Source organism: Balaenoptera ricei, chromosome 3, assembly GCF_028023285.1.
Source record: "Balaenoptera ricei isolate mBalRic1 chromosome 3, mBalRic1.hap2, whole genome shotgun sequence".
In the NCBI taxonomy this organism is placed as follows: domain Eukaryota; kingdom Metazoa; phylum Chordata; class Mammalia; order Artiodactyla; family Balaenopteridae; genus Balaenoptera; species Balaenoptera ricei.
The window spans coordinates 93,469,435-93,481,856 of NC_082641.1; the positions used below are offsets into that span (position 1 = coordinate 93,469,435).

At 35.3% G+C, this 12,422-nt stretch overlaps 1 protein-coding gene across 4 annotated transcripts in view; it reads left to right on the top strand.

The window, feature by feature from the left end:
• The first annotated feature begins 333 nt into the window (after positions 1–333).
• YTHDC2 (YTH N6-methyladenosine RNA binding protein C2) overlaps positions 334–12,422 on the top strand; it is an 83,832-nt gene continuing 71,743 nt past the window's right edge. For 3 of the 4 annotated variants that reach the window (XR_009502374.1, XM_059916893.1, XM_059916894.1), the window contains exons 1-4: positions 334–708; positions 2,252–2,342; positions 9,000–9,196; positions 10,533–10,732. Coding sequence is in view for 3 of the 4 variants with exons in the window: in XM_059916893.1 (XP_059772876.1) it covers positions 522–708; positions 2,252–2,342; positions 9,000–9,196; positions 10,533–10,732 (675 nt within the window). In the remaining variant the exon portion in view is untranslated. Of the gene's footprint in view, positions 709–946; positions 1,020–2,251; positions 2,343–8,999; positions 9,197–10,532; positions 10,733–12,422 lie in introns of those variants that run through there. The other variant, XM_059916895.1, reaches the window with a different exon arrangement.

Sequence of the window (12,422 nt, forward strand, 5' to 3'; positions counted from 1 at the left end):
CCCCACTAGAATGTAAACTCCACGAAGGCAGGAGCCCTTTCTGTCTGGTTCCCCAATGTATATCTAGGGCACATAGTAGAAGCCCACATATGCTTACCGAATGAATTAATGATTTAACCAAATAGCGAGCGACTGAATAAGTGGTTGAACGAGAGCCCCTCGGGACGGGGGTGGGGGTTGCGTGGGGACAGGAGACGACAGGGAGAACCAGCTCGACAGGGAGCTGGAGATCGGGGTGCAGCGCCCAGGATGCCAGAGACAGCCTGAGCGCTGACGTCACTGGTGCCGGCCCCGGTGACGTCATCACGCCCGCGCTCTCCGTCCGGCTGGGGCTCTAGTGCCGCCGGCGCCTCATCGCCTGTTGTGGACACCGGGGGTTTTCCGGTGAGCCCGATCCAGCGCAGATAGCCTGTGGAGCCGTTTGGCCCCGGCAAAGGCCCCCGAGGCCCACTTTCCTTGTCGTTGGCCGTCAGCCAGCAGGCCTGGCCGCTCTACCGCGAGGAGAACATCTCCTCAGGGCCATGTCCAGGCCGAGCAGCGTCTCCCCGCGGCCGTCGGCTCCTGGAAGGGGCGGCGGCAGCTGCCCGGCGCCGTGTGGCCTTGCGGGCGGCGGCCGGGCCAAGGGGCTGAAGGACATTCGTATAGACGAGGAGGTGAAGATCGCGGTCAATATCGCTCTGGAGCGCTTCCGATACGGGGACCAGAGAGGTGAGGTTCCTGACATGGACCCCGCCGGCTGCCCCACCTCCCGGAAGCCCGGCCCCTCGTGGGAAGGGGCTGCCTCACAGAAGGGAGGAGAGACGGGGGCGGTCCACCGGGCCCGGGCGAGGTGGGCGCGGGGCTGGGGCCAGAGTTGTGAGCCTTGCCCGGGGATGTGAAGAGCCCCGTGGCGTCCTGCGGATCAGCCGGGTAACGGGGCACTTGCCTCGTCCGAAGGCACGAAAATCAGGTTGCTCAACTGCAGGAGGCATTTCTGTCCCCAGGCAGAGGCCTTTCGGTAGCTTTGCCACAACTTTTAGGTATTGTTAAGCCCCTACTTTTTTTTTTTTTTTTTTTAAAGGAGGTGGTGGTAGCCTTAATCGAGGTACGTTTAGTTTGAGTTCGGAAGTAGAGGAGCGGAAGGAAATCAGACGAATAAATACAGTGGCAGTATGTAGTGCTTTGTTTACATCCCGGAAGTATCCCTCTAAACACTTAAAAAAAAAAAAAGAAACTCGTTCAGTTAGACGAAACGTCTTCCATACCTCTTAAGGTTGCAAAGCTACTTGTCTTGGGTCACACAATGCAGAACCAGCAGCTGACCTGTGTGATCAGTACAGTATATTGAGAGCTCATTCCGATTTGCTGCTCTAAGTAGAGGACCCCTTATTCTGGAAGCTTAGAGTCCTTCCCTCTCCTCCCAGAAAAGGACCTGGACAGAGTGATTCTGAACTTTCATTAAACAGAGGTGAAGCCCCAGAAATATACAGCATCATATCCAGTCTGAGACAGTGAAATAGGGATTCTGTGCAGTTTTTGAAGGCGAAGACAATGGAATCTGATGCTGAGCCTTCATATTACTTGAGCATACCTCATCCTTGAAGGAAATAAACATTTTGTTAGTTAAGCAAGTAAGTTAAGATAGTAAAATATGTTCTTCAGGAGCTCAAGATTTCAGCACAAGTAAGAGGACTAATCTTTGGTGAACATCAGGGTCCTTTATCACATTTAGGTTTAAATGTTATTAATATCAGAATTCTGGTAGACATTCAGTGGTTAATTAGTGCAGGCATATCTCATTATTGCACTTCACTTTATTGTGCTTTGCAAATACTGTATTTTTTTACAAATAGAAGGTTTGTGGCAACTCCATGTTGTCAGATGATGGTTAGCATTTTTTATCAATAAAGGATTTTTAAATTAACGTGTGTACGTTGTTGTTTAAGACATAATGCTATTGCACACTTAATAGGCTACAGTGTAGTGTAAACATAACATAGGCCCTGGAAACCAACAAACCAACATAGGCCCTGGAAACCAAAAAAATTTGTATGACTTGCTTTATTACGATATTCGCTTTATTACAAGGGTCTGGAATCAAACCCACAGTATCTCCTAGGAATGCTTGTATCTACTTTTCACATAAAATATAATAAATTTGATTATATGTTTATATGATTTTTCATATTTTATAAATATATATGTGTATTGAAGTACCTTGAAGGAAAATTGCTGATCCACAAATGATGCTTTGTGTTTTTTTTCCATGTAGAAATGGAATTTCCTTCTTCTTTGACCAGTACGGAAAGAGCCTTTATTCATCGATTGAGTCAGTCTCTTGGTTTGGTTTCTAAAAGTAAAGGGTAAGCTGATAAGTTTTCTTAATTGAAAAAATTATTTACCAAAAAAGAGAAATGTTTTTGACTAAATAGTTATTACTGCTTTAGTTAGATTCACATCCTTAATTATATTGTGTGTAGATGATCTGATTCATGTCTGTACCAAACTCAGCTCTTTGCTTTTCTTACTATCCCCCTTTTTTTGTTTTCCCTGATTGGGGGAGAGTGGGAGAAGAAGGTAAATCTTAAGATGTAGAGAGAATGGTTTAAAAGTTGAAGTTGATTGCATTGAGAAAGGTATTCTCTTCTTTTATGGAAACCAAAACTTTTTTCTTGAAGAATGGTTGGACTAAAAATAATAAGTAAGATTATTTACAGAACTTATCTCTTTTAATGCTACTGTACTATAATGGTATGCTTTTAGAACACATGCTTGTTGTTTTTTTCATACCAAGTCACGAATCTGATGATTAGAACTGATTAAATAAAACTGAACAGGAGGAAACATATATATTTTTTGAAGATCACTTATCCATAGTGGGGAAAAGTCACTTGAGCCATCCATATTGAAGAACTCTAAAATTCTGTGGAGTTATTTCATTTTGGGAATAAGAATGATGGGATTGATATAGAGTTCTTAGTATTGGTGCTGTTGACGTTTTGGACTGGATAATTCTTTATTGTGGAGGGCTATTTTGTGCATTGTAGGATGTTTAGTAGCATACCTAGCCTTTACCCACTACATGCCAGTAACACTTCCACCCCCAGTTGTGACAAGCACAAATGCCTTTAGACATTTCCAAAATCTTCCCTGGGAGCAAAATTGCTCCTGGTTGAGAACCACTGAGATTGGGGGAAAAAAAGATGAAATTTCAGTTTCCAGTTTTTAGGTTAAGAAGAGGGAAAACAAAGCCTTAATTAAGTGAATATATTAATAACTAAATAGAAGGTCCTAAGGTGAAAGTAGCTGAGGTTGGAATGTCTTGCATATGAATGTCCACCATAGTGATGATACAGTTACTGACTGAGACAAGGGATGTAGCTTGGGTGCATGTGCACTTTGAACGTCACTAAAACCAGTGTTGGCATCCTGGGAAGGTTCCACCCATATTATAGTCCTCTGGATAGGTAAAATATTGCACTTGAAAATAAAAATAAGGTGCAGGGCCACAATCCTTTATCCAAAAACACCTGGGCCAAATATGTTTTGAGATGCAGATTTTCAGATTTCAGAAAGGCAATAGGGTATATTAGCAGTATGTTATATTTCTTGCTGAAAAATGTATGACTATTCACACTAAGGTAAATAAAAATCATAAATAGCTTCATGTTAATTTAACCAGGCTTTGCTGCCTAATGAAGTTGCTGCAGACTTACAGAAGTCTGCCATTTTTCAGAGCTGTTTGGATTTAAGGGTAGTAGATAAGAGATTATGGGCCTGCACTAGAAAATATCTGTTATAAATGCACTGTTGTGCAGCTACATCATTTCTGTGGTTACATGGGTTTTTAATTCTAAACAGTGAACTTGGAAATGACCTTTAGAAATTACTCTTAGAAAAGCAGTCCATTGGACTAGACTACTTCTACTTTTGTTCAGTAGCATGATCCTTTAAGGGATGGTCCAGAGAGGAAAAAAAATTTGGGGGGTAAAGGGAGAGCAAGTTATCAGGACAAAAAAAGGGGGATGAAGAAACGTTGAAGAGACAGAAAGGAAACAGGAAAGAGATGCTAAGGGAATCAAGGCAACCCCACCTATTATCTCATCCCTACTCCCTATATCTAATGCTCCATAAATCCTCTTCTTAGTAAATGTCCTAGCTCTTTCCCAATCCCTTTTTATCTCTGAGCAAACTTAGTACAATGTTTTTCTAGTGGTCCTTGTCATTTTCAAATGCCTTTCCTTCTTTTTACATATATAAAGAACTAAATCACTTTGAATATATTTCTTAAATCCTTTCTTTTCATTTATATGAGAATTTGTACCTGACTTGTATGGGTTTTTCTGTTCACTCTTGAGTAAAGATCTTTTATTTTTAACCTCCTAGAATTAACTTTGTTAATTTAGGATAGTTAAGTTAGTTAATAATTGTTAAGTTAGTCTTTCTGTTGTGTGGTTTTTTTTTTTTTTTGTGCCTGGTATTATGATTCCATAATACCTATTTGAGAGGTGTGGAGGAAAGGGCAAGAAACCTGGATTCTAATCCCAGTCTCTCACTGCTTTGTTCTTTAGCTTTGGTCATGTCCCTTAACTTTAAAGGCCCGTTTTCTTAAATGTAAAAAATGAAGGAGTTCATCTCTATGTGTTGGTTAAGATTCTGTGATCCCGTAGTTTATTTTGAGTTTCTTACAAGGTTTTTAAAAACAGATTCCAGACTTACTGTGTGATAATTTACATTTTTGTTTTTTTTCTGATCACTTTTTAATTTTTTTATATCTCCTTTCTTTCAAAATGAAGCCACATGTGTTGGATTTTGTTTTTCATCTCTTCTTAGAGAGTTGAATTTACTTTGAATTGATTATTTTCTTTATAATTGCTCATCTTTTGGTAAAAATACTCTTGTTGGAGTAACACCCCCATTTTGTGTTCTTCACTCTATCCTAATGTTTTCTTAGACATTCCAGTCAAGTTTTCCCATACCCAAAATTTCACCTCCCTGTAATTTGTTCTGTTTTTCCTCAACCTATGTCACTGTGTTTTGGTTCTAAGAGCACACTTTTTTGAGTCTTTAATTTGTTCATGAATAAAACAAAATTCTTTCCTATTCTTCGTAGTCCAAGTTAGACAAAAAGAAATTTACAAGATGAACTTTGTTAAAAACTTGTGGAAAGAGAAAATATAAAGTGTATGAAAGCAGGTTTTCCAAGTACAGGTTTTTTATCCTGTGATTGCTGAAGGTGCTGCTTAATAGGTATTCAGGTATTCTACTCACCCTGACCAGGAGGCTATACCCTACAACAAGACCCCCTTTCAGATCTGAGTTACTGCCTCCCTTACCTCCTGCCATGGGAGATTGCATACTGCACTCCACCTCTCTTCCCCTAGCTAAAACAGGAAAAATGGGTTAAAAGTGATGAACCCTGTTAGTGAAGTTTTGGATATCCATTAAATAAACCCCTACAGTGCGCAGTAATAATAGTAACAGCAGCTAACATTTATTAAGTGCTCTTGTGCAACAGGCATTGTGCTAGGTGCTTTAAGTAGATTATTTGATCCTCACAACAGTCTTGTATGGTAGGTTCTGTTTTTTCAATACCTGGTGCCTGTATAACAGATGAGGCAATCCGAGCTTAGAGAATTAAATAGTTTTCCCAAGATCACACAGCTAGCAGGTGGCAGAGCCAGCAATCAAACATAGTTAATGTTTAGCTAATTAATTTTTGTTTTTCACAGTGAGTTCATAGCAGTGTTTTAGGAACTGCGAGGAGTTAAGACAGAGATATTGGATAAGGCTCATCTCTAAGTTGCTTATTGTCCATTAAGTCACAAAAAGAAAAAAATTTACCACAAACAGCATCACATGAAAATAATTGTGTTTAGTGACAAAATTAACTCGTTTGGTTTATTATTTTCTAGGTAATCGTGAAAAAGCACAAATTTGTATGATTCAAACTTTAATAAATTTGTAATTTTGTATTACAGTATTGAGGATAAAATGGTTTGGAGTTAGATCTTTGTATCTGTCTGCTTAGTGTAAGTATAAATTAAAGGGAAATGAAATTAAGTATATACTAGACATCAAACAAATGTGTATTATCTTTTTAGAGGCATTAGCTCCTTGGCGGCTGTGAGCTTTTTAAGCAGTGATTTCAGATTTTGGTTCTTTAGCAGATTTTTAAACTGTTCTCAGGTTTGTAAAGTGGGGAATAGCAAGGTGTATGGTTGTATTTGAGGTAAATTATTCAGTAACATGCTGTGTAAATGAAACATTTATTAATATTAAAATTGCATCAAATTTGATTAGTTATATCATCATTTTTCTTTAAAAAGGAGAGGCTATTGAAATGTCATAACTTCATTATAACATGCATGATTACTTTTCCCTTTGAAAGTTAGAAGTTATGATGTTCTTATCTGTATTTTTAGTCCATTTACTTTTATACTTAAATATGGCATATAGGGCTTGCATGTTATTATTTTTAAAAATTCTTGTGGAATTCATTTATCTAGCATCTTTTCCATGTTGTGCAGGTAGTTTCTAGTCAATTTTGCTGTGTAAAGGGAACGACTAGATGTTCATCAAATTATAGTTTTGGTTACCTTGGAATGAAAGCATGATGAGGAGATTTCAGTGTGTTAGTTTACATAGTGGGACAACTCTACTATATTGAATGTTTTCATCCACACAATAATGAAGTGAATATTTTGCCAAAATTTCACTAATTTTTAAATTATATATCAGTGTCACTGTGGTGCTGAATGGGGTAGGAATGAGCACTAATAGCCTAATAGCACTAATAGTAGAATTTTTTTACCAAAACGTAAAAGCTATCAAGTTGATATTCTCTTTCTGTCTCACCATCTGGGTTCAAACTGAATTTAGTAAATTGTAAATGGTAATGACTAAGTACTCACACTTGCTTAGTATGAGTTATTGTTATGGATTAATGCTGAATTATTATTAGGCAACCTATGTTAGGAAAGTCTCAATCTGACCCGTTATTTTTGTTGTGAGCTTATTGAGGAAAGAGTATATTTTCCTCAACTTTGTAATCACAGCTTCTAGCATAGTGCCTGGCATACAGTAGGTACTCAATATATGATGAATGATTGAATGAATGAATAAAAGAAAATTAAAGGTGAAATATAGCAAAACTTTCCTGAGATGATTTTTGAGAAAATTAAAGCATCTTGGAGCTGATAGAAATATTAGAGGTTTTAAAATTCTGTGTCAGAGAAGGAAAATGATTTATTTTTGATCACATAGCTAGTTAATTGAAAGATTATTACTAGCTGAACACAAGCCTCCTGTTTCTCTAGCGCTCATTTCAGCACACTTCTGGCCTTCTATAGTTAAAATTTTATGAAGTACATGGAACAGAAGGGGAATGAATGATTGAGTCTATCATGACTGTACTGAAGTTTCAGAAAGGTCCATGGGAAAAGAACCTACTACAGAGAACATCTCTAGAATCCAATAATTCTGATTTACCATGAAAATGACTAAAATTTCTACATCAGTTAAATTTTAATAAGTTCATCTTTATGCCATCATTTAAGCATCACTAAGCACTTGTTCAGGAGTAGATGATGGCATAGAAAGGGTATAATTCATTGAGGAGTTTCCAGAAATTAAAAATCTTGGTAAATTGAAAGCCTCACTTAGAAGACTTAGATAGCTAAAGCTGTATAGGTTAATCTTCAGTTTCATGTCACTCTATAGTGAAGATATTGTTGAAAGTATTTAAATTAGATTTAGGAATTAGGAAAATTCTAAAATTTAATTTAGAATTAGTAAAATTATATATATAATTTTCATTGTATTTGTGGCTTTGTTGCTCATTTCTGTAATATGATAGTGGCATTAACAAATGGCAAAACATTTTATGAAATGTTTTGTGTAACTTTTTTTGGTACAAGAAATGTTATTTTTTCCTGGCTATAATTATAATAATAGCTTTCATTTATTTAGTGTGTACTTTGTAGCAGATACTGCCCTTTACATGCATTATCTTATTTAATCATATGAAGAGTCCTTTGAGGCAGGTATTATTATTATTATTATTATTATTATTATTATTATTATTATTATCATCATCATCATCTTAGGCTCAGAGCTATTAAATAATTTGCTTGTGGTCCCACAGCTAGTAGGTGGTAGAGATAGGATTCAAATCCAAGTCTGTGTGCTTTCATAACCCAGGCTCTTTACAGTACTACATTGTACTAGATTATAGACATGTATTATTAAATCATTCAAAATACATTTGAGGACTTCCTGTGTGTATAACATTGTACTTAGTACTCCTGAAGCTACAGAAGTCATCAAAGACATAATTAGGACCATTTAAAGAAGTAAATATACCTACGTCAGGTAACTTGAGAACAGTTATAAATCATCATTACCTTATAATTGAAGGCTAGAGTCAGAAGCTTTGAAAAACTTCTTTTTTTTTTTTTTTCCCCAGTATACATCTGAAAATACTTATCAGTAATGCTGATTTGTGTTTTTTTGGTCCAGCCACTAAACTTGGCTTTCTTAACAGGTTTTCATGGGAGTGTGACATTACCGGCATACTGGAGAAACATTCAGTGGGATATATTAGTCTGGACCACTGTTATAATTGGACCACCATAATGTTTTCATTATCAATTTTAGATTCTGTTGTTCAAATTGAGTTTCTCCCTCTATATGTTTCCCAGCATGTATTAACTGGTGATGTTTCATCCACCATGAAGCCTGCTAAGACAAACTTTAACACTTAGGGGTAAGTAAGCCTTTTTTTGTGCTGATTTAAAATTGGATTTGCAGCATTTTGAAAATTTAATTGAAAATGGTCTTGTGGCCACTTTAGTACTAAATTCCTCTTTACTGAATTTTCTGGGATTTCCAGCATCTTATCCCAAAGCATTTTGATCTTTTTCAGTGTTTTGCTTGAGACATGTTTTCTAAGTAGCCATATATCATATGTGAACAAATTGACTATATATAGTAAATAAATGATTTTTATTAATATTCAGAAAGGGAGCAAGTAGATACCTAACTGTGAAGAAGAAAGATGGATCAGAAACAACTCATGCAATGATGACCTGTAATTTGACTCATAATACAAAACATGCTGTTAGGAGCCTAATTCAAAGATTTCCTGTCACCAATAAAGAGCGTACTGAACTTCTGCCTAAAACAGAAAGAGGAAATGTGTTTGCAGTTGAAGCTGGTATGTATTTTCTGGGGAGCTTCCTTGTTTATCCTATTATTTCTTGACTGTTCTTTTTCCACTTAAAATTTATTTTTAAAAACTAACATGAAATATGATTTCTCAATTTGAATAGTTGGTTAGAAATGATTAAGAGTTGTGAAGATTTTGGAATGAAATGCAGTGTTAAGGCATGTCATTAAGTTAGACAGCGTTTTTTGTAAAGTGTTACAGTAATAGCTAAACATTTATTGAGCACTTATTGTGTGCTAGACAGTATACTAAACTCTACATAGAGCCTCATAGCAACCCTTGCAAGGTAAGAATTTCCCCTATTTCACAGGTGAAGAAACTGGGGCTCAGAGAAGTTAAATTTGTTCAAGGCCACTCAACCAGCCAGTAAACCACAAAGCTGGGATGTGACTCCAAAATCTGAACTTTCCTATGTTATGCTGCCGTGACACACTAATGAGTGGGATTTTGAATTGGGACTTTAGCTTCTGGGAAGAGACAGGACAGAGTCTTCAGTACATTAACTTGCTCAAAGGTAGATAAATAAATATATTTAGGTTATAAAATGAAGTAATTTTACTATTTGGAAAAATAACTTTTCTAATGAGAAAGTTATTTCTTTTATTATCTCCAGTGAAAGAATCTGCATAATTTCTACTGGTGGAGTACGTTTGCAGAATGTGGAAATGCATGGTGCTAGCTATCAAGGAGTTTTAAAAATACATGCACATAAAAATATTTTGAGTTATGTGAAGAGTATAAACACATCATGACTTTTGTATTCCTATCTGCTTAAATGTAGATGTTGGCTAAAATGCACAATTAGGAGATTTGTTAAGCATTAGGACCTTATATTTACACATATTATTCTGTTTGATCACATAATCTTACATGCTAACTTTAAGCATAGAGGGTTTTTTATTTTTCATATGTGTTTTCATATTGTATGTAACAGAATTTATAAGTATAATATACATTGTTTCCTACTCTAAAATTATAATTTTCTGTGTTATAATTGATAGAAACAAGCCTGAAAATTATTTTAGGATATCAGAATTGGGTTTTATTTTTAATGATTTTTGAATGATTGACTTTTGTTCATTTTTAAACATTGTGCACCAGAAATACTTTTGGGAAATTTGCCTTCTAATTGATATAAAAATGTGTAACATATTCTCTAAGAATATTGTGTGGCAGTACAACAGCTGAGGCATTGCTTTTTAACTTTAGACTGAGTAGGGAAGAAACACTTGAGAGGAATTACATTAGAAATTACTTATTTTTGTTTTTTAACTCTTTTTATTGTTGATCATAAATTTTTTTGTTCTCTTATTTATTTTCAAAGAAAACCGGGAAATGAGCAAGACAAGTGGGCGACTCAACAATGGCATACCTCAGATTCCAGTGAAAAGAGGAGAATCTGAATTTGATTCTTTCAGGCAGTCTCTGCCAGTGTTTGAGAAACAAGAAGAAATTGTTAAAATAATTAAGGAAAATAAAGTAGTTTTGATTGTAGGAGAAACTGGGTCTGGAAAGACTACACAGGTTTGTTTCTTCTTTGTTGTTTATAGAAGAAAAAATTATTTTATCTCGTGGTAGTTTTATATCAAATTTACACTACATGTATTTTAACAAAAAACGAAAAAGGAACTTTTGTTTATTTTAGTGGTTATTTCAGAAATAAATTATTACTGGAAGTACATTTTGAGAATTTGTAGAAAGGTAATATTTTAAAATATTTATTTTTAAATTAGTACATAAGGGCTTTATTTAAACAGAGGTGAGGTTGTGATTTGGTATCATGAAAGGAAAATGGACTTTGACCTTCAGTTCAGATTCCAGCTCTCACATTTATTGAATGTGAAATTTTAGGCTAGATTTGTATCTCTTGAAGCCAGAGTCCTCATTTATAAAATGGTACTAACAATTGCTACCATTCAAGGTGGGGTTTAGAGATAATGTCTGTGAAGTGCCTAGCATAGTGTTTTTACGTAGCAGCTAAATTAAAAGTAATATTGATAACAACAAGAAGTGTTAATACAAAGTTAACATAAAGTGAGATTAATATGACATGTTTGACTTGGATGTTTAGAATCATAGTACTTCATTGTTATGAAGTTTCACTCATAGGCTGACAAGGTTGGAAGTAAGCATGGTACGATGATATGACCTTTTCTTGTTTATGTTCTTTAACATGTTAGCATGTTGAAACAGTAAAATTACTTTGCTTTTGATTGAGGTGCAGATAGAATAGTGAGTATAATTTTACATTTTCTTCTTTTCTTTTATGGACAAATAAATTTGCTTTTGACAATTGCTTAAGATTTCCTATGCTTATATTGGTTGGTTTCATAAAGTTATTCAAATAAATAAGGCAAGGTGGTAGGAGAGGTTGACTATAAAATTTACCGGTTATTTACTTGTGGGACTTAATCATTTTCACAGAAGTATAACTCTTTATACCTAAAACTTGAGCCTATAAAACTAATTACAGACGTGATGAAATTTTTATATGAAGACAATGTATAAGATTTTTCTTCAACATGGTTATGCTTAAGTGAAATTCCATGGAGTCATGCCAAAGAATCTGTTCAGATGTCTTAGACTGTTATAATTGTTTTAGTATTAGAAAGTTTTGCCAGTAGATGTTAATTGTAGCCATTTTAATTATATCAAATAGAGATTATGAAAGTTTTGATAAAATATAACAAATATGGTTTTATTTAAATTATTTGAGTGTTCTTCCTAAGGATATTTGCATACTGGAATTATGGATGTCTATTTTCACAATTATGTGTATCATTTTACTAGGTATGAAAAGATCTGGAGAATTTAGTTAGGAATTAAATATTATTCTCTTTGCTTTTCAAAAGAAACTATTAATCTAAATGGGTTTAAACCTAAGAAATAATTGTATCTTGTTCAAGGAGTTCAAGTAAAATTACTAATGTTCCTGTCCTATGAAATACAAATATGACATAGTTTGAAGTTAATATCGTTAGCCATTTTCATCTTTCCTTTGGTAGCATTAGGAAATTATTTGCCTTTTGAATGTTCATATTCATTATTCATGTTCATTATATAAAATTCAAACATTATAGAAAATATTATGGAAAGTGAAAGATTTCTAGTTCTCTTGCCACCCTCCTCTTTCCCTGGTTTATTGTCAGAAACTTGGAGTATGTGTTTCTGGTTTTTTTTGGGGGATTGTTTGTTTTGTTTTTATTCTCTTTAC